This window comes from Sphaerodactylus townsendi, linkage group LG03 (assembly GCF_021028975.2).
Source record: "Sphaerodactylus townsendi isolate TG3544 linkage group LG03, MPM_Stown_v2.3, whole genome shotgun sequence".
NCBI classification, from domain to species: Eukaryota; Metazoa; Chordata; class Lepidosauria; order Squamata; family Sphaerodactylidae; genus Sphaerodactylus; species Sphaerodactylus townsendi.
This window is the reverse complement of record NC_059427.1, coordinates 55,087,536-55,109,815: the sequence shown is the minus strand read 5'-3', so window position 1 is coordinate 55,109,815 and position 22,280 is coordinate 55,087,536. Positions and strand designations below refer to the sequence as shown.

Sequence of the window (22,280 nt, the reverse complement as noted above, 5' to 3'; positions counted from 1 at the left end):
CAACTACATCATTCGCAATCTGTCATTTGGCTCATCTAATCCTGCCCACGGATTTCATATCCCATCCTCCATCCCTGTGGGTTTTCTTAACAAAATCCGGGTTCTTCTTTCAGAACTTTTGGCTCGAAAATTTTTTTCTCTCATTCTGACCAAGGTGGAAAAATGTCATTCCTGCTGACTGAATCATCTATGCCTTAATTCTCTTTTTTCATGCCTTAACCTGGACACCCCTGATGTGGTCAGATCTGAGAAGCTAAATAGGGTTGTCCCTGGTTAGTATTTGGATGGGTTCTCTTGCCTTGAACATCTCTTGCCTTGAAAACCCTATGAGTTTGCCATAAGTCAACTATGACTTAGCAGCAAAAAAACAAACCAACCCACATATCTATCCCCTTCTCCTTCTCTATCCCCTCTTATCTCTGATGACATCTAGCATGATTGTAAAATAACCAAGTTCCTCTTCCCTTTCCTGATGCCTCTTGAAAAGTATGGCAAAGTCAAGGAATGTTAGGTTTATTTTCTTGGAACTCATGTGGTCATTTGGACAGAAAAAAAATCATAGAATGTTTATTTCCAGTTTGCTTTCTAAAAGCAGTACAATTGCTGAGTTGTTTTGAAAATGTGATACTTTAAGACAAATTCTGTCTGCAAATTTATTTTTATAATGCCAGTATTATGTTAACAGTGGTGAGTAGATTCAGCCAAGACAAATTCTTACGAAAAGAATGAGTTAATAATAAAATAAATAAATAAATTACACTTGAACAGCTCTCAAGTCCATTTTCAAAAGCAGTTCATCAGAAACATTACTTTTAATAGCTGAATGAGGAATCTTCAGAAATGCTATGAAAGAAAACCATAAGAAGAGGAACAAAAGGCCAAGTAGAAAGAGGAAAGAGAACATTTAGATGTTCTGAATTATGGAAATTTATGTTATTTATGTTATTTAACAAAGCTATTAATTTCAGTTCAAAGGACATATAATTTATCATTTTAGTATTTTTGTAAGCATTTAATTTTTCTTGGAAATGTGCCTGGTGTAAGGGAATTGTGAAGGTGAGGAAAGGAGGTGAATGACTAACCTGTTCTGGAGAAGGTCTGTGATTGGGGTGCTGTGTCCTCCCAGGAGATCTGTGGTGGTGATGGTGGTGGTGGTGGTGGTAGTGGTGATGATCATCATCATAGTTGTCTGCCATCAGTTTCATCCTATTTTGTGTCTTTTGGAATAAAAGCAAAGACAATGCCTTTAAATACTAGAATGTATGTCAAACAGAATGTAGAAAGGTCTGCATCATGACCCCAAAAATATTTTCCCCTTTCCCAAATCTGACTCACATTCTGTTTCAGCCTCTGAGAAACAGGCCTTCATTTCTTGTGGTGCACTAGTCAAACATAGCTTACAAGCTATAAGTGGCTCCTCTTTTAGCTAATTTGTCAGGCCTATGGAAAAAGCAGGGCTGTTATGAGGCTTGTTAGGCCCCAGTATGTGTCTGGTGCACTATTTTACACATAGGAAGGAAAAATGTTTTTAAAATATATATTTATTCAACTTGCTTCCCACATGGGGCTTCCCGGCTCTTTCCTGTCCAAGCAGCTGACCAACTTTATGTCTTTAAGTTCTGCAACACTGCAAAATCCACTGCTTCCTCAGGCCTACAACTGATAACATTTCCTTCATTTATATTCAGGGATGCCACTTACCCACTTCCAATGGGAAGGTTCTTGCCAATTCACCCTGGTCCCAGCCACTGCTCAAATTAGCAGGGAGGAAAAAATGAGCTCACAAATTGCCTCCATGTTATTTCTGATCAGAAAACCAATCACAATGCCACCATGCAGCTACCATGCTCAAGGAATCTCCCAGACTTCTGTGGCCCAACCATACTGATCACCAGGATTTCCAGAGCATCAATGCAACATGGTGACATCACTTCCACTTTTCAGCCAGAAATGGTGTTGTGGTGACATCATTTCTGGAAACCTATTCAGATTGTAGCAGATTCATTGAACCATACTGGTGTTCCACATTAATATTCTTACACACCTTTTCTAAAACAGGACTAAGCTTTAAAAAACATCATAATTGGGCCAACAGTTCAAGAAACGTATGTACGTTTTTTGCGGTGGTGGTTGTGATGGTGGTGGTAGGGATGCACATTCAAAATCAAAAGCCAAGTTTCAATATATCTTGGGATAGTAAGTTATAACAAAGCAATTCATGTTTGTGCTGGCAAAAGTGAATGTTTCATAATGTTCAGTCTTGTTTTACATGAGATAGGTGTCAATTCCCTCCCTCCCCATAACACAGTTTCTACCTTGCACTTGTTCTGTTTCTTTATAACAGTATTATTGTTATCCGAAGCAACAAAAACTGTATTTTAATCCAAGATATTAGAAAGCCAACATAAACTGTCATAAACATTATCGATCGCTAAAGTTGTTGAGTGTTTGAGGTTATTTTTCTAAACCAAGAACATATCAGTCTGTGGTATGATGTGTTCTTCAGTGAAAGCATATTGTTTGTACCCGCTTACTGCCATCTTTAGCATTTAAACATTCCCAAGGATCAGTTTTTAATTACAAAAGTTTCCAGGACAAGAGTTTTACCTCAATACATTTCTTTTACCACAGTTAATTTCATGGATGAGTGTAAAAAAAGAAAAGAAATACCAGTCCAATGGCAAAATTAATATGTGTTATTATTTTATGTCCTTGGTTCATGTTTGTTCACTGAAATAAAACTGTAAGTGTAAAGTGAAAATATTTTCAGGAGCAATGTGCTAGTGACAAAGACCTATAAAGAAAAAGTTTGTGTATTCAACCCCAGAAATGCAACTGGATGAAAATTTTCTCCAGATCACTGACTGGGCTGGCAGGCAGGGATTGTGCTGCTCCAGTGTTGCCCTGCCCCCTCCAAAGGGCTTTCCCACATTGCAGGAAGCCCCAAAAGTTTTTTAAAACCTACCTGAAAATCCCCATGGGGGAAAGAGGAGATACGCCAGGAAAAATGTGGCATATCTCAGAGTCTGGGCCTGCCAGCATAAGGGGGCTAAACAGGCATTGGTTGGCTCCACCCCGAGGAACACACCGATCATGCCGGTGCATCTTGAGATAGTACAGGAATGCCGATGGAAAGCTGGATGTGAGGGCCAGGTATCCCAGGGCCCCACAGTGACCAGGCACTGGCGGATGTGCCCCTCTGCTAGGATAAGTGCCCTGGGGAGGGCAAATGCTCTGTTGTAAGCCTGCACCGCCTTCAAAGAGGGATTCCTCCCACCCCCCGGATGGCACTGTAATTATTTTATTTTTCAATGCAGATCTTGTGAAGTTTTTGTACAAGTCATTTGTAGAATGAAAACCTGTGAAATACAGGTGCAGTCCATTCTAGTTGAACCTACAATTGGTATATAAGAATAAAAGCACTGTATCTTCAATGTCACATGATTTAAATGTCATTTAAACAACAATGGCCATCTCAATCTATGAAATGTGTCATACATGAGCAAGAAATATTGCATGCAAGCATATTTTAATGTGGCAAGGCATGCCCTTATTGTCTAGCAACTTGGTGCAGAATTATTCTTAAGCATCATAAACCTAAATTCCTGGAACAATGTAATATATGCAGCTTTTCTGCTCAGAAATGTCTCAAGTCAAGATTTGGAAAGCACAGATTGAAAAGGAAAATATTAAAGAAATACTTTTTAAATCAGGATACAGGTTCAGAAATCACTTGCAAGAGCAATCCCATCTTGAAAAACATAATGTGTGAATTGACCCTAAGAGTGAGGCTAATGCAACATTCTTCTCGAAGGCCAAAAATGTTATCTAGAGAGTAATGTGGGTTTATTTTTCACTGAATGACTGAAGTCATAATTTAATATGAATTGGCGGCTGGCATCCTAATTTGGACCGGCTTGCAGAATAAAGAAAGCTTGTTACTGACCTGTACTTGAATGTTCTTTATTGAGTCTTAAACATAGTAACACAAATCACATGGTGAAAACACTTTTCCCATCTACACAGTGCCAAGTATTCTAATGTATTTCAAGGACTGCCTCCACTCCAATATAGATGTACCCAGCAAGAAAAAAATTATCCAACCAAAGAGGGAGAAGATGCTTGTAGCAAATAGTAGCTCAGTTACTGCAAGTCTTACAACATCTTTCTCCTTTTACTTGTTTATTTTCTTATCAAGGAATGGCCTTAAATTTCCTACCTTTCAACTGTACCCTATAAAAACGCACAAGTTAAACAAGATGATATATGGAATCCTGAAAATGTTTCCTGTAATGAGGTGTTGGGGATTAGGCTTGTCATGGAATAAGAACTGTGAATGAATGATGCCATCTTCTTAATTTGGCGCTGAAATATAAATAAACCACATTTAATGTTTTTTCCCTATGAATCCAAAACACAAGTAAAGTATCCACAAGGCTAATGGTGTAGGGGACTTCACAGTTTCACAGGACATCCTAAACTTTTTATGTCTCTTTATTATACCTGATCTGTTTTTAAAAAGTACCAGAATTCCAAAAAGACACCAGAATGGTATAAGAAAAATAATAATACTCTTTCAATAGAATGTTCCTGCTGCTTTAGAATACGGACTTCAACCGTCTTTATTTATGCCACTATTAGATGTTTTGTATTGACGGAAGACAAGTAAAAAGGAACTGAGAAATATGTGATGATTACAATTATCTTGATCAAGCTTTTAAACAAAATACTGTGAATTACTGCTGCCTGTTTTACTTACTAATTCTTTTAAGGTTCAGTAGACTTTGAAATGCCAGGTACCATTTTATTCCAGGAAGAAATTGATTAGCTAGATTGGAATTTGTCCAGCACCCCAAGGGCTTTATACCTCTACACTTGCAAAAAAAAATGTGATGGGATTTTTATTGACCACATGTGCTTAAAAGCTTAGTTTATCTGAAAAAAAAAACCCCGGCACTTCCAACAGAACAATGTCACATGAAAATATACTGAACCATGTTGATCTGGAGGGAAGAGTGCCACCTACTGACTTCAGAGTGCTACCACTTCCTGCAGGCTCTTTAAATTATATCAAACCCATTACTGACCATTACTTGTTCTTTCTTACCATGGGGCAGAAAAGCAGAATAAAACTCTCTATTCTATTTAAATTTAATGTGCATGTCTGTGTGCTTTAGATTATGTGTATCTTACAACATACATTTCAGAAAATGCAGAAACAATATAATAAAACCTTAGCTTGCTAAATGTAGCTATTATTGCTCAGAGTAAACACTATAGTTCACAACTTTGTGAAGTTACGTTTCCCTGTACAAAACATTTCACTCGAATCAATTCATTTCAACTTCACTTCAGCTGCTAAGAGAGGGAACATCAGTTAGACCTACTTTCCAGAAAACAGCATGAAACAGTTTGAACACAGTATCTCTTCAATACTGTATTTGGCCACACTCTCATACAGACTTATAGTAGGAATTATTTGTGCATAAAAATTAGGAATGTGGATTTAATGCAGCCACAGGCCATGATTTCAATGAAAATGACAGTTTTAGAGAATTCTAACCTCATTTCTACAGCATAATTACAAAGAATCCTGTTATGGATTATTCATTTTAGGTAACCCAAATACATTGTGCAAATTGGTCCACAGAAATCATCACTCTATCCATTTATACAAACAAAGAACTTCCTAGAATCCTCAAAATGTTAAAATGGAATCCAATCAAACATTGTATTGCCTAGTAAGACAGCCAGCACACAATGTACAAATTAAAAATACAATGGTATCGATTCTACTACTTCACTGAGGAAAATAGAAAGCAGTTTTTTTCCAGTTTAAGGAACCTGCCTTCAATTTAATTTCAGGTTGGTAACCATGTTAGTCAGTAATCGCAGTACAAAATTCAAGTTCAGTAGTGCCTTAAAGACCAACAAAATTCTCCAGGGTATACATTTTCATGAGACAAGCTCATTTCAGTAGGTAGCTCATTTCAATCATGAGCGTGTGAAAACGGGTACCTTGAAAAAGTTGTTATTTAAGTTAATACTGGATTCAAATGTTGCTCTTTCAACTCAAATGACTCTACTTGCAACAGAAGAACCACAGAGAGACTGGTTCAAGGTCACCAAGTGTGTTTTATTGCTAAGTGGGGATTTAAACCCAGGTCTACATATGCCTAATCCAAAGTTCCAACAATTTCAGCACACTGTAGCATTAAACGTTCAAAGAGCCTCAGACACTTTACTGATAATCTTTCAGCTTCCGTTATCAATACGGGTGTAGATATCCTTGCAAGATCATTGAAAATGTACCCATGATAACCATAAGGTACAATAAATGATGTATTTGCATTAATGTAAGATCTGGCAGGAACTATGTTTGGGCAAAACAGCTGTCACTCAGTAAATTGGACTGAGATTACACATCCCTGTTAAATTGAGTTGCCTTATGGCCAGTTTAATCAGGTCAAAGTCCAGGACAAAACAGAGGAAAGTGTCTTTGTTTATTTAGCAGATGCAAAAATGAAGGCATGCTCAGTCCCCAACTCCTTGTCCAGTTTCACAACTGCTAAAGCTACCAAAGAATAAAGACAACAATCCTATTCCAAAAACCAAGGCCAGAAAATAATGTACCATGACTGGGAGGCATTTGGAATTGCTACCGGTGCCAATTTCAGTTCTAGTATTATAGAAAATATTAAGGAATTACTCTAAAGTGCACTAAAAGAAGTGATGCTTTTAGAGTGTTTATTAGCAGATTGGTTTTACTTGAAGACAAGTAAACTGACATTTCTTAGTAGGCTCTTTTCTCAGGAATGTGCTGTACTTTGAGTTTTTACTTGGATGGCGGCTGCAATACAAGAGGCACACCTTCCCAGACTTGACTCAAAGCCCAGCAGTTGGTCCAGGTGAGTCCTTTCTGCACTAGGATCTCTTATCCCTACTTGTGTATGGTGCTCTTAGGTGGAAGCAGAACAATAACTGTGCTTCCACATGGCACAGGTGAGGGTAGTATAATGTTTCCATTACAATCGTCCAATGCTCAGAATCAAGGCAAAGTCCAAATGGGCAATACAGTACTCAACACTACCAGGTTTGCCTTCAGGAAACCAGCTGAGGAAGACCTGAGGACTGCTTACCTCCTGTCCCCCTTGCTCCCAAGTATGTTAAACACAGAAAGGCTTTCCCTAGGTATTTTGCAAATATGTAAATCTTTGAGGAAAGCTGCCAAAATCCTTATTTTTGTCTTCCTCTTTGAATGTGAAAACAGAATTGGGGTGGTTTCAGGCAGCTGAACCCCAAAACAGTTTCATTTTATGATGGTGTTGCAGCTTCAGGCAGCCTATTGAGCCTTCTGGCCTGCTAGTTTGGTAAACTAGCTTACCAAAATCATTTACATTTTATTCCATAATTTGAAGCAAAATTCCAAATTTAAGATCTCTTACACCACTTTTGTAATCAGCCCTTTTATCAGTCATTTATGAACTTCTCTCTCTGCAGTCTGGCCATTTGCTCTTTATTTTCAGTTGATCTGATAGCACGACTCCATTATTCACACAAAGAGAATTAAACAATTTTGACAAAATTTCCACACTTGCAAGCAGTTTTTTTTAACCTTAATTAGGAGCACATAAACACTTCCAACACAAATTAAACATTCCCTGGTCTTGTTTCTTTTCTGTAATCTCAAATTGTTTAAAGATGGGTGAAGGGATTACACTGCAGGACATTTTAAAAGGTACTATAACCAGGAAATGGTGGGACATTATCAACCTTATCATGGTCACTCTTCCTACCAGGTGTATTAACAGCAATGTGCTGTTGCTACAATTCTATTCAAAGCCCCCCCCCTTTCCCCCAGATGCCACAAACCAACGCAGAAAAAGTGGGAGGACATCACAGAAGATATGGTATGCAGTGGTTCGGCAGCAATCCCATCTGGATTCTTTGTAATAACCATATTAATAAATTACAGCAATTTCAAACAAGGCCATTAGTATGGCAATTAGTACTCCTCCAAACAAAGCAGAAAGTGTTGAGCTCCTGGGGGAGGAAAAGAACTAGGGGCCAAGTTACACATTGGAATAGTTTCTTCATTTATACCCCACTTCCCCTTCCCCCAAAAGAGCCCTATGGGGCAGAGTGGTAAGCTGCAGTACTGCAATCAAAGCTCTATTTACAACCTGGATTCAAGCTTGCCAGAAGTCGGTTTCAGACAGCCAGCTCAAGGTTGACTTAGCCTTCCATCCTTTCTATGTCATAAAACGAGTATCTAGCCTGTCTGGGGGCTATTAGGTTATGGTTATTGGATGCTTTTTGTAAATGATGGTATTATTGTGCTGTTATGTGATATTTAGTGATATTCTTTGCCAGGTGTACTGTTATCTTGTTTAAACTGTCAAATTTCATGCTATTATGCTATGTTTATTGATGTTTTTACTGGTGATTTATGCTTTTGATATTTTTATCATGTGAAATGTTATGATTATTGTTATTTGCTGCTTATATTGCTTATGTTTATTGATGTTCTTACTATTTTGTAATGTTATGCCTATTGATGTTTGGTTAATTAACTATGACCCGTGATTTTTGCTGTTTATATTATTGCTGTTCGCCGCCCTGAGCCCTACAGGGAAGGGTGGGTTATAAATTGAATAATGAAATGAAATGAAAGTGCAGATGACTGAGGAAGGCAATGGCAAACCACCCTGTTAAAAAGTCTGCCTAGTAAATACTGCATGGGGCAGTAATGACCCCGTGTTTGCACAGGGGACTATCTTTACCTCCACACCCCACACCCCAACTTCCGCTCAAGGGAGAACTGAAGCTACTTACAACAACCTTTGTCCATTTTATCCTCATACACACCCTGTCAGTGTGTGACTGGCCCAAGGTGACCCAGCATACTTCTTTGACAGAGTGGGGATTTGAGCCTGAGTCTCCCAGAATTCAGACTGACAGTCTAACCACTACATCACACTGGCTGTTTTGCAGCTTTGTCACTGTCTGGCAAGTCTAGGAAATTATACCCCGCAATATACATGACTGAATTGGGGGACTTATGCAGGTAACCCAACTGTGTTATATTGGAAAACATAAGTGCAATCAGGATGCCATATTAGTTTGGTGGGAGGAACACATTTTATCATGTGATTTTTGTTAGTAAAAAGAAAGACGAAGGAGCACTAGGATATGAAAATGGTTCTTGACCCAGCTGGACATAGTAGCTTTATGTGAGACTTCTTTTATTAAAAAAAACTGTCATATTTCATCATTCTTTAGAAGTTCTAAAGCTCTTCCCCTTGGATAGAGCCCACATCAAACTGGAAAAGCATCAAAACGAAAGAATCTTCATCCACTGATGGGAGATAGCAATGAAGGGACAGAGATCAATCTCCCTGGAGGGAGTTCCAGAATTTGGGTGTTTCAAGAGTTCATATTTTTGGTATGTAAAAGATCTTAGCTTCTGCTCCTAGAATCATAAGCTAAAAGAGTCCAGGTAGAAGAACTAGGAAATACTATCAGGGCCAGCCCAACCAACAGGCAGTCCTAAGTAGATTAGACAGTGGTAGAGGGGCACCAACTGGCCTTGTCACTAAGAAACCACACAAAGTTGCCATGGTGAATATTAAAGTTGGGAATTCTCCCCGCCCCCCTAATATACACATAAATCTACCCATTCAGCATTCTGAAAACAGGTCATGTTCCCCTCTACGTTTTTCCTTTACTAATAAGCTGCTCTCAACATTTCTTCCCTTCAGAAGTACATTTAGCCACAATCTCACTGGTTTTTTGGTAGGGCTTTCTTTCTATTTTGCTTAATTTATCGCACAGAAATATGCTACACAATTTACCGCAAAGTTTACTGTTTTCTGCATAGGTGTCACTGAGTACAAAGAACATTCCTTCGCCTGTGGGGCGCCCTATATTGTTGCTTTTCTTACTTACATAGGGGCATTTTTAGATATAGGGATAACAACAACAAAACCAATAGTGTAGAAAAATTAGACATGTCCATACAGCTAGCATGGTAACAAAGCAATGGCCTTGTTTTAACCTGCATGTTTTTACATGTCTTGCATGTGTAATCAGATATATGGACACAACAAAAACTTTAATTGCATGTTGGAAGCTTTACTTTGGTTGACTGTAGTTTTACATACCTAATTAAGTACTCAACCACATACATTATATTCTGCTTCAGAGACTTTTAAGTCCACTGTATAAATCCATCTCAGTTGTCACTGACATTCTCTTAAAGGACTGTAACACTATGCATAGAGTCAATGTAAACAGAATTTCTTCATTATGCTGAGGAATCCAAATAGCTCGCTATCACCACAAAGTGAATATAAATTTCCATTAGGAAAGAGTTCTTGTCAAGCCAAGTTACAAAAAGGACTTTGTAAAATACCATCTCTCCTTCTCACTACCAGTCAGCTTATAGCTTTCCCTCCTCTTTTTCTGGCAGCCTTACACAGGAAACCCAAGTAGGCTTGGAGATTTGGGTGCACTGTATTTTTTGGTATTTTTTGGTATTTTTGCATTTTGGCCTGCAGGGGACGCATTTTTAAAGCTAGTGTCACCTAAATGCCAGGGACTCATCTGGAGACTATCCTGATGATGTCATCCAGGTTTGGTGAAGTTTGGTTCAGGGGGTCCAAAGTTATGGACCCCCAATGTGGGTGCCCCATCCCCCATTGTTTTCAAGGGGAGCTAACAGGAGATGGGGCTACCCTTTTGAGGGTCTATAACTTTGCCCCCCTAAACCAAACTTCACCAAACTCAGGTGGTATCATCAGGACAGTCTCTGGATAAGACCCTGAAATTTTGGTGCCAGTAGCTTTATAAATGTGTCCCAGACAGGCACCCCACAGAATTTGCCCAGATTCTCTGCTCTGCAGTGCCTTGGCTCCATTGTGGCCAATTGGAAATTTCTGAATGTGTAAGCAGGCTGCACATTTTTGAAAATAGAGGCGCTAGACTTTCAAGGTGGCTCCAGGGGCCCCTCCTGGTAATAGGCTTTGCTTCTTGGGGTCCAATTTTTTGAACCCCCAAAAGGTTTATTTTGTTTTGGTGCTCTTACACATGAAGCCTGCTGGCTAAGTTCTCTCAGAATGGGTGTTGTGTGGTTTCCGGGCTGTATGGCCGTGTTCTAGCAGCATTCTCTCCTGACGTTTCGCCTGCATCTGTGGCTGGCATCTTCAGAGGATCTGAATGCCAGCCACAGATGCAGGCGAAACATCAGGAGAGAATGCTGCTAGAACACGGCCATACAGCCCGGAAACCACACAGCACCCAAGTGATTCCGGCCGTGAAAGCCTTCGACAATACATTCTCTCAGAATGCTTTCAATCTGCCCCTCCCACCTCCCCCAGAAGCAAAGTTCTCCAAGACTGGATGCCATTACCAGGAGGGCCTCCTGGAGCCATCTTGAAAGTCTGGTGCCTCTATCTTCAAAAATGTGCAGCCTGTACAGAAATTCCCCATTGGGTACAATGGAGCCACTGCAGAGCACAGAATGTGCCAGGCTCTTCAGCAAGTTCTATGATGAGAAAAATTACTTAACTTTTCCCACCAAAGACTTCAGTGGGGCTTGCTATTATGGCCAGCTGGCTCTGTACTGGAGATTTGGGAGGGAGAGGCTTTGGGGGAGGTTGTTCTGGGTAGGGGCATCTAATTTCCTGAAGGGGTGCTGATGTGAGCCTCCTGAAAGGAACCAGCCAACTGGTTTGCTAAAGTTTGCTTGGGAGGGGCAAATGCTGGGGGCACCCAGTTGTAGGTGAACCTGATGACCACAGAACGAGTGCCCAGCCATCCAGAGCCCCTAGGGGATGGGGCGGTATAAAAATGTAAACAATATAAACAATAAACATACTTTAGCAAACTTTAAAGCAGAGAATCTTGGCCTATTTCTTGGGGTGCCTGTCAGGGGCGCATTTTTAAAGCTAGCAGCACTAAAATTTCAGGGTCTCATCCAGAGACTCTCCTGATTATACCACCCGAGTTTGGTGAATTTTGGTTTAGGGGGTCCAAATGGAGCCACTGCATTTAGGTGCTGCTAGCTTTAAAAATGTGCCCCCTGCAGGCACAAATGCAAAAAATACCAATTACAAAAAAAATCAGATGGACCCAAATTTTTCAGGTCTACCCAAATATTTGGGTATATCTGAATATGTTATTCGTCTTATTCGGACATACAGATAATTTTATGCTCAAATAAATCTGAATCCATTTTTTTACCGAATTTCTGGAGTATTAACCAAGCCTAAACACAAAGCTCACATGCATTGCCATCTGCTGGACTAGGCCCAGTTGCCTGATGGGCAATATGTGCATACTTGCTGATTGCACCTCATTTCCCCCTGACTTCCTTTTCCCACATTATTTCATATTTCCCTCAACCTGGCAGCCCCCATATCCTCAACCTTTCTCCTTTCTACCTCTCAATCAACCTTTTATCAGCCTCTCCCTCATCTTCAAATATATTTATTATTTATTTGCTTCATTTATTCCCCACATTTTTCTGCAGTGGGGAGCCAAAGTAGCTTAAACCACTCTTCTTTTCTCCATTTTACCCTCACAACAACCCTGTGAGGCTAAGATAGGCTGAGACTGTATAATTGGCCCAAGGTCACCCACTGAGCACAATGGCAGAATGGGATTTGAACCTCAGTCTCCCAGATCCCTGCCTGAAACTCTAAGTGTAACACTATACTGCCTTTTGTAGGTTTGCAAGTGTAGACAAGTGGCAAACAGCCAATTTTGGTCATGCAAGTCACATGGTAGCAAGTCATCCAGTATTTACTGTCAGGTCAGGCCCTGATAAGCCCATCTTCAAAGACCACAGTGTGTGTGGATGGCTGCAAAGTCGCAGCAATCCCAGCAAGAAGCTTTCAAGGCAAGTGAACCACACTGTTACCCTAAGTAGGCAGTTTAAGTACTGGGAACTGGCTAGAGACAGAGAGTGAGAGGAGATAACTGGATTGGGCGGAAGCACAGCATCCTAAATACATGCATTAGTGGGAAATTATTTGGGCAAATAGTCTAAGCCTTTCCAAATTTTGACATAAAATAGTACAAATAGCCTACAGCAGGTAGCTTTCAAAAGGACACCAGAAGTGGTTTTCCATTATCAGACTGAAAAGTTCATAAGGAGAGAATAGAATAGAATCCATGTGATGCAGAAAATAGTCCAAAGAAACCTGAATGGTTCTGTTTTATGAATCTCTTACATCTGACTGGTTTCATGGGTGCAAAGGCATCATGATCACATCCTTCCATATGTGCTAGAAATTATTTTTGGAAGGACACTATTGCAATTGCCCTGTCAAAAATCTCAGTCTACACGTTTCGCCAGTAGCAGAAAGGCTATTCATTGATTTGTTTGAAAAATTAAGCTGTAATTTAATAAATATTAACAATTTTAACACTTGTCACTAAGCTGAATTACCAAGTAAACCTGGCTTACTAAAAGGCAAATTTACAGAACACAATATATTTCCTTCTTTCAATCACTGACAGGGAAATAGTCCTTTCACAAACACCAGCTGAGTATTAGACACCTGGCAGATCAAGAAAGAATACAGTTCCAACTGCCAAGCAGACACTTATGTCAAGTACTATGGCTAAATTTCAACTTTTGTGACATTTGTGAGTGAATAAACATCATGTTGATTGAACAGAATCCATCTGACGTTTCTGTAGAGGTCTTCACATTTTGAATTTGTCTTTCCAAAATCTTTACAAGCTCTGGAAGCTGAAAGCACAGTATAGAGCACATGGAATATCATGTATTACAGTGTAGACAGTAATACATAAGCTACACTCATGCTAGAAGTATTTGTCTTGGTCCCAAATACTGAACATGGTAATTATGCAGAAGGATAGAAAACTAAAAAACACAAAGAAGTAGGACAGTAGTATATAATTATCACTGTTAAAACAGAGTTGGCTGGAGATATTTTTGGCTAAGTCTTAAATGCATTCAGGCAATATAAGGAGGTGGATGGCCCTTTCTTTTTATGACAGGAAATAGCTCATTAAACAGATAATTCTCTATAATAATTATTTAAGAACAGGCATATTTAGGGAATCACTGCAGCCAATAAGATAGTATGATATGAACAAAATGTCTAACCATCATTATTACTATTTTTGCAAGCATGGCAAGTTGAGCAGTATGTACTTGACTGGTAATTTTTCCTTGTGCCTACTTCTACAGGGCTGCCAGGCATAACTTGGAACTAAATCACACTGAAATCAATGGGACTGGCTTCCAGGCCAACGTGATTATGGTCAGTACTGGCCACACGAGATAAAAGAAGTTTCATAATAAAGTTCTTTGAATTCATCTTTACCAAACACAGCAGAAATGGAGAGGCCTATTCATTTTTATGCAGTCCATATGTTTGTTTTAAAAGATGGAAAATGGTGCACATGAACAGTACACCCTTATGTGGAACTTGTTTCAGTGGAGAAACATGCTTTCAACAAGTTTTAGTTGTAAACGTGCCAGTCTTGTCCATTAACACTAAATCATAGATGAGAAGCCAACATGGGATCAGATTTTACACCACTTTTAACAGGATCAGTAATCACTACTATGCATGATATTAAAGTTAAATCCAGCTAGATGTGTCCTGAGTACATCATTTGAATTTCAAACAATTCCAAGCAAAACTATGATGCACCATATATGGATTATTCTGAAAATGAAATGCTTTTGTAATAAAAATGTTGTGAACTTCTGAGCACTAGAGTACTTAACCAATCAAATTATGTACTTTTTATGCTCCATGGATTTCAATCAGAAAATATTAAGCACATGCTTATATTACTCCCACCAAAGTAAATACAGATTAAAATTATTTAGCTTTGCCTGGATTGTACATGGACATGTAAGACTCAAATATTACATATTGTCGAAGGCTTTCATGGTCAGAGTTGACTGGTTTTTGTAGGTTTTCTGGACTTTATGGCCATGATGTGGTAGTTTTTGCTCCTAACGTTTTGCCCACATCTACCGCTGGCATGAGGCATGTCACGATGAGATGTGTTTCTCTCTGTGGCACAGTGTGGAGTGATTTGGGGTGAAGTATATGTTTTGTCTGCCTCATTGGGGGGGGGGCCTGAGGCATGTTTGCATGTGTCTGGGTGGAATTCATTAACAGCTGCATTTGTTGTTGTATTTGCAATCACATTCACAACTGCATTTGCAATTGCATTTAGAAGCACATTTGCAAATACATTAGCCTGTGTCTGGGTGGAGTTCATTTGCAGTTGCTATTGAATGTCTCTGGTTTCTGTTTTTGATGTTTTTTTAGTACTGGTAGCCAGATTTTGTTGATTTTCAAATTCTCTTCATTTTGTTGTTCTGTAATTTGTGAATTTCAATCACTTCCCTGTGCAGTCTGACACAGTAGCTGATAAAGTTATCAAGAAGTTCTGTGTCTTCAAATAAGACCCTATGTCTTATTATCAAGTTATCAAGAATTTCTGTGTCTTCAATTAAAATCCTACTGGACATGGCCCACCCACCCTAGCAGACAGAGGGGGAGGAGAAGGAGGGATGGCATGCAAGGGAAGGGAGGGGAGGGAGTGATGGGTGGCATGCAAGGGAGGAGGCAGAGGGGGAGGGGAGCATGTTCAGCTATTGCTCATTTCTCAGACTGTATTAGTCAGCAGTGACTTTCATTTAATTCTTATCATAATGTTGCATTTTGTAGTTCCTATTCATTCATGCAAATTTGACTCATGTCCCTGTGAGGTGGACAAAACAAAATAGCACATGATCACTCCACACTGTGCCATGGAGAGAAACACATCTCACTGTGACAAGCCTCTGAAGATGCCAGCCACAGATGCAGGAGAAACCGTAGGAGAAAAAACTACCTGACCACAGCCACGCAGCCTAGAAAATCTACAACAGGCTCAAACATTATAATTCTAAGATATACAAACATTTGAAAAGTATGTTTCTGGTAGACTCTTGTATCTTCCTACTCCTAAAATAACCTTTGTCTATTCCAACTTTTAATGCAGTGGCTTATAAATAAGCAAATATAATCCATACATTCAATCACTGCCAAGCATTCTTGTACTAACACCTCCTATTCGAATGAGACATGAAATACAACTGGCAGTCATGTAAAGTATCCAGACCAGTGTTTCCCAACTTTTTCAACATCACGGTACCCTTGGCCTCACTCTGCATATCTCACGGTACCCCTGCCACCCCCCCACACCTTTCCCTCCCAGTGCCCCTGCTTGCGAACCCCCCCACCTTCCTCTCCCAGGGTGAAGGGAAGCACTTGGGGGTGGGTGGGAATTGGCTGCTGACCTTGCAGCAGGCCCTACCTCCTAGGCCAGCTGCCTGTCCTTGCTAGCGCCAGCGGGAGACACCACAAAAGTGAGGGGGCGGTAATGTTGCCGGTACCCCTGGGACATGCTCACAGCACCCCAGGGTACCACGGAACCCTAGTTGGGAATCGCTAATCCAGACTATAGGAAGACTTAATGGAATGCTTATTGAGGTCTTTTTTTGAGGCACATTTGCCATGTACTGCTCAACCATCCAACTTTCAGTGGAACTAGCCCATTGCCATTTGAGGCTAAGCAGAAAAAACAGCATTGCACTTACCAATAACTTGTTCATCGAGTGGTCTTCTGTGCAAGCACACATGGGACTGTGCCTTGTGCCTTGTAGAAGCACTCTATCTTCCCCCAGGCATTTCCCAGGACCACCTCTGCTTCTCACTTGCTTTGAAAGCCTTTTGCTGGGATCCCCATAAATCAGTTGTGATTTGATGGCACATATGTATGTAACGGACTAAATCAGGTTGTCTGAATAAAGTGTGCAATTTTATATCTAGGGCTACAGACGGAGTACATCTCCTCTGTGGGTATGTGTGAAACAAAAAGGGGCTTAATCAGAATGTGGAAAGCTGGCCATTTCAAGGAAAGACTGCAATTGGCAAACCACTTACAATTGGTTAAAATATGTACATACTGTAAGGATCTCCAATTTTTCAGGTCTTTATTTCGTTCCATGTTTTGGTATAATTGTTTCCAAACAGCTTATTTTTTCCCTAAGATTACTCCTAAATATTTAATCTTCTTTGTCACTTCATATCCTGGAATTTCTTGAAACTTTTCTATCTCTTTTTTATTTAAGTTTTTAGTTCCAGATTCCAAAAACCTTTAATGGCACAAAACAAGTTTTTAGTTATCACTGTAGTTTTCCTATCATTTATTTTAAATCCAGCTACCTCTCTGAACTCTCTCAGTTGCTTTTCTATTACCTTAAAATTTTCTATGGGGTTGTCTATGAATAGAACCAAGTCGAACACATAAGCCTCACACTTAATTTGTTGGTCTTTTACTTTAACGCCATTCCAGTTATTGTCTTTTTTAGATCATTTAGTAAGATTTCTAGTTGTAGTATCAATAGAAGTGGGGAGAGAGGACATCCTTGCCTCGTACCTTTCTTTATTTTAAATGTCTTACTTTGTGAGTTATTGATTATTATCGAAGCTCTCTGTTCTGAGTATATTGCTTTGATGGCATTACTAAAGTTGCCCTTTATTCCAATTGAATCTATGGTCTTAATAATAAACTCCCAACTGACATAGTTGAAGGCCTTCTCGGAGTGCAAGAAGATCATCATCATTTTTAATCTGTTCTTTTATCTAACCATTCTAGGACATTTATTACTGTTCTTGTATTATCTTTAATGTGTCTTCCAGGGATAAAGCCAGCTTGGTCTTCATTTATGAAGGTTATCAAGTATTTCTTAATTCTTTCTGCCGATGTGTTGGCAAAAAAAATGTAATCTACATTTAGTAGTGAGATTGGTCTGTAATTTCTCACTTCTGGCTCTTCCTGATTTTCCTTATGTATCAAAACCATGGAAGCTTCTAGCCTTGATTTGGGCAATTGTCCTAACAGTATGTTGTTAAACACTTCATGTAATCTAGGTTTCATTGTTTTAATCATTTTTTATAGTATATGTCTGTCAAGCCATCTGGACTTGGGGCTTTATTACCTTTTAATTTCTGAATAGATTTCTTCTTCCATAACTAGACCATTTAGATCTGTCAACTGTTCTTTGATCTTTCTAGTTGTTGTTTCCTCAGGAGTTTTTCAATGTTAGGGGCTTGGTTGATCTTATTATTCTTATATACTGTGGACAAAAATTGAATGAATCTTTGTACCATAGGGAAAAAAAGGATTTTTCTTTCTTTCTCACAATACTAAAACCAGGGGGCATACATTGAAAATCCTGGGGGTAAGAATTAGGACTAATAAAAGAAACATTTCTTCACGCAACACGTGATTGGTGTTTGGAATATGCTGCCACAGGAGGTGGTGATGGCCACTAACCTGGATAGCTTTAAAAGGGGCTTGGACAGATTTATGGAGGAGAAGTCGATCTATGGCTACCAATCTTAATCCTCCTTGATCTGAGATTGCAAATGCCTTAGCAGACCAGGTGCTCAGGAGCAGCAGAAGGCCATTTCGTTTACATCCTGCATGTGAGCTCCCAAAGGCATCTGGTAGGCCACTGTGAGTAGCAGAGTGCTGGACTAGATGGACTCTGGTCTGATCTAGCAGGCTCTTTCTTATGTTCTTTGTTCTATTTCTTTCTTTTCCCTTATTACCCCCTTTCCTTTAATCTTTGTTATTATTTTTGAGCTTTTTTTTCTTTTTTCAGCCTTGCTGTCATCCATCTCCCTGGCTTATTAGCCCACTCAAAAAAAATGTTTCAAATATTTTAATCTGCATTCTAAATTTTGAGTTAAATCTTTGTCCAATTGTGCATTCACTACTATTATTTTCTTTAATATTTGTTTTTTGCCCGGTTTTTTCTTTAACTCTCCTTCCAATCCTCTTAATTCTATTGTTAGTTTTTTTCATTTCTTCTCTTTTTTCATTTCTTCTCATTTCTTCTCATTTGGGGATCGGTAGACATGAAAAGGGGGATGGACTTGCCTGTCTGTCACAACACTTTATGGGTAAAATTTCCTGCTGTTCACAGAACTGATATTCTCAGGCTATTATTTTAATAACTAGTTTTCTACCTTTTGTTGCAGAGTATATGCTACTTTTATACCAGTTACTTCACTCTGGTAAAATATTTGTAGACAAATCCATAGACAAATATTTGAATCAGAACATATTGCTGTTCATTTGGGTGCAGCCTAACTGTTTCAAGATTTCAGAGTCACCTTTTTGTTTCCAAATACTTTCATGAAGTACTGTGAGCCAAGATATTAGAGGTTGCCAAGTACTAGCTTTGTTTCTGGCTGATGTACAATGGACACCTGTTGTCTTGAAGTAGCTGGAAAATTTCTACAGTAATGCTCATCTCTAGCAATATTTGGCCAATTCCATTTACATTTTTGGCTGACAGTTTCAATAGTGAAAAAAGACAATTGGGAAATACATCTGTTGCTCTTAACAATCCTTTGAGGATTTTTAATTATGGCTTTTAGGCAAGCTATTTCAAAGAGAATTACATCATTGTACAGATTTCACTAACAGCATTTATCTTTGAATTCTCAAAAGGAATTCTAACTGGGAAAAACCAGAGAATTTACTTAGTCAACTGCAGGCAAAGATTAATTTTTCTCTTAATACAATACTGCTGGGAGTATTATACAATGCTCAAGTTAAAAAAAGACTTTTAGATGTTTACTAAAATGTAGCATAGATGTCCAAACAAAGAACATTTCTCATTTTAATTAACGGGTCAGTTCTTTTCCCTTATTTCTTTTTTTAAAAAACCACATACATACACATGAACTCATGAAGCCGCCAAGAATTGAACGCCTTGGCCTTTACTCAAACTGGCAGCAATTCTCCAGGATTTCCTACTACCTGATCATTAACTGGGGATGATGCAGATTGAACCTGTATGCCAAGCAGATGCTCTTACCACTGAGAGTCAAACTATATTTTATTTAATTATGAAAACATGTCTATCCCATTTTTCCCCATGGTTCAAGGTGGCCTGCAATAACAGTTAAAACATTTCCAGTTTAGAACCAAAAATAACACCACAAACCTCAAATATCCCCCTCCCCTCTTAAAAGATGCCTACCAGTTCCTTCCTCAAAACCCTGATAAATAGACCTAGCAGTGCCTCCTGAAGATTTCCAAGGAGGCCTCCCCAACCTCTTCAGGGAATCCATTCCACAGAGCCAGAGCCACAATGGAAAAAGGCCCGAGTGCTAGTCAGTGCCAGAATTGCCATCCTAAGTGGCAGGGTAGCAAACAGATGGCTGCTTGATGACCGAAGTTGGTGCACAGAGATACACATGGGAAGGAGATAGTCCTTCAAATACAAAAGAGTTGTTTCTGTTGGGTCCAACCTCCCCCCCAATCCAGTGAAATAGAAATATCCAACTAAACAGTATGAGGAACTTCAAAGATTGTGCTCCCTGTGAAAGAGTTAGGGCATCGGGGTGCTGTGTGGTTTCCGGGCTGCATGGCCGTGTTCTAGCAGCATTCTCTCCTGAAGTTTCACCTGCATCTGTGGCTGACATCTTCAGAGGATCTGATAGTAGGGAAGCAAGTGGAGTATATATACCTGTTGGGGTATCCAGGGTGGGGGAAAGAACCATTGTCTGTTAACAAATAAAGGGTGCAATTAGCAAGCTAGATTTACATGTGTTGAGTGGGATCCACCCATTAGCATGTGAGTAACAATGAAGATAGTAAGGTCAATAGGTGAGGTCATCTGAATAGAAGTAGCCTGGCCTTTGTTCCCTTTGATTGTTTGCTGTCCGTAGTCATCCTGTGTTTGTGTGGAGCTGATTAGTCACAGTCTTGACTCTAGTGTTTTTTAACACTGGTAGCCAAGTTTTGTTCATTTTCATGGTTTCTTCCTTTTTGTTGAAATTGTCCATGTGTTCTCTTGCAAGAAACAAAAGCATAGGTAAGAGGGCATCTCTTGCAAGAGATGGCATCACTTGCAAGAGATTAGGGCATCTCTTGAAAGAAACAAAAGCATAGATAAGGAGAGTGTACACAATATATTCTGATACAATATCTTAAATGATATACAATGTGTTACAGTTGTTTAAACAGAGTGGTCATTTCTGTACTACACTGTTTCAAAAAGATCTGTAAAAGACAGTATCATTTATACTTTCCAACACCTGGTTCAAGAGACTGCAGAACAATGTTAAATAATAGTTGCAAAAATCAGACATAGCAGCTAATAAAGTGTTCTTAACGTGACCCTGAATTATGTGGAGTTGCTGAAAGACAGTTCGTGAACCAAAGAAAAGAGGTGACAAAACTATGAGAATCACAAAAGCAGTTTCTACCTCTAAACAAACCATATTTTAAACTGCTGAGTATCTTATCTGTTTGAGATCAAAAATTCTGCCTGTAAAACATCATTTGTGGATAGTGTTTTGTTCTGCTTGTAAATATCATTGTTGAGACCCAGTCATGGCAATTCTCTCCCTTACATAATATTGGTCCTTGTTCTAAGCCATTTCAAGTGCACTTTAACAGTCCACATTCTTTAGAAACGGATGTGTGGAAAAGTTATGAATAACCAATTAGGTTCTATCCATGGTAGGAAGCTTGAGGAGTCTATCACAATGTTTAGAATGCTTTATCTCTATCTATGTCTGAGGAAAACCTGGGTATAGTTGAGTTCTGGCAATTCAATCTCAGCATAAGTCTGCGATGTATTACAGCATTCTGATACAATCAGTACATTTGGCATTTATCCAGTCACAACAGAGCTCTCTGAGACAATTTGTTATATTGGGTTAATCCACAAAGTTTAATAGTATTGATTGCTTGAACCTTAGAGCAATTTTAAAAGTATCTATTCTATACCACATCCTGTAAATGTATAAATCACAGTACACCTTATAAAACAATGTAATCCTATAAGACACAAAGATATACACATAACCACTGGCCTTCGTTATCTGAAAGGTTTGTCTGCATCCCCCATATCGTCATGAGTTTCCTATCAGTGAATGGCAGAGCACTCAGACAGGCTGGAGAAGTTGCTCTGAGCAACAATTTTCTATTCCATCAATAATTTTTTCATACTGTCCTTACTTCAAGGAACACAGGATGGCATACATGGGTTTCCCATCCCCCATTTTATGCTGAGTTGCATTTATGCTGAGTTCAATTGGGACTTTGGAAAAAAAGAGTAGTGGGTTAAGCCAAGAGGTTCCCTGAATAATGTTAGACCAGCCACTCACATCCTAAGTATAGTTCCCCAGAGGGCTGTTTTCCATAGC

The 22,280-nt window shown here is 39.3% G+C and overlaps 1 protein-coding gene across 10 annotated transcripts in view; it reads right to left on the bottom strand.

Annotated features, from left to right (window-relative positions):
* Positions 1 to 22,280, bottom strand: part of ERC2 (ELKS/RAB6-interacting/CAST family member 2) — a 660,221-nt gene that overhangs the window by 186,800 nt on the left and 451,141 nt on the right. For all 10 annotated transcript variants that reach the window (XM_048488070.1, XM_048488069.1, XM_048488071.1 and 7 more), the window contains one exon: positions 1,083 to 1,217. In XM_048488070.1, coding sequence (XP_048344027.1) covers positions 1,083 to 1,217 — 135 coding nt within the window. The remainder of the gene's footprint in view (positions 1 to 1,082; positions 1,218 to 22,280) is intronic.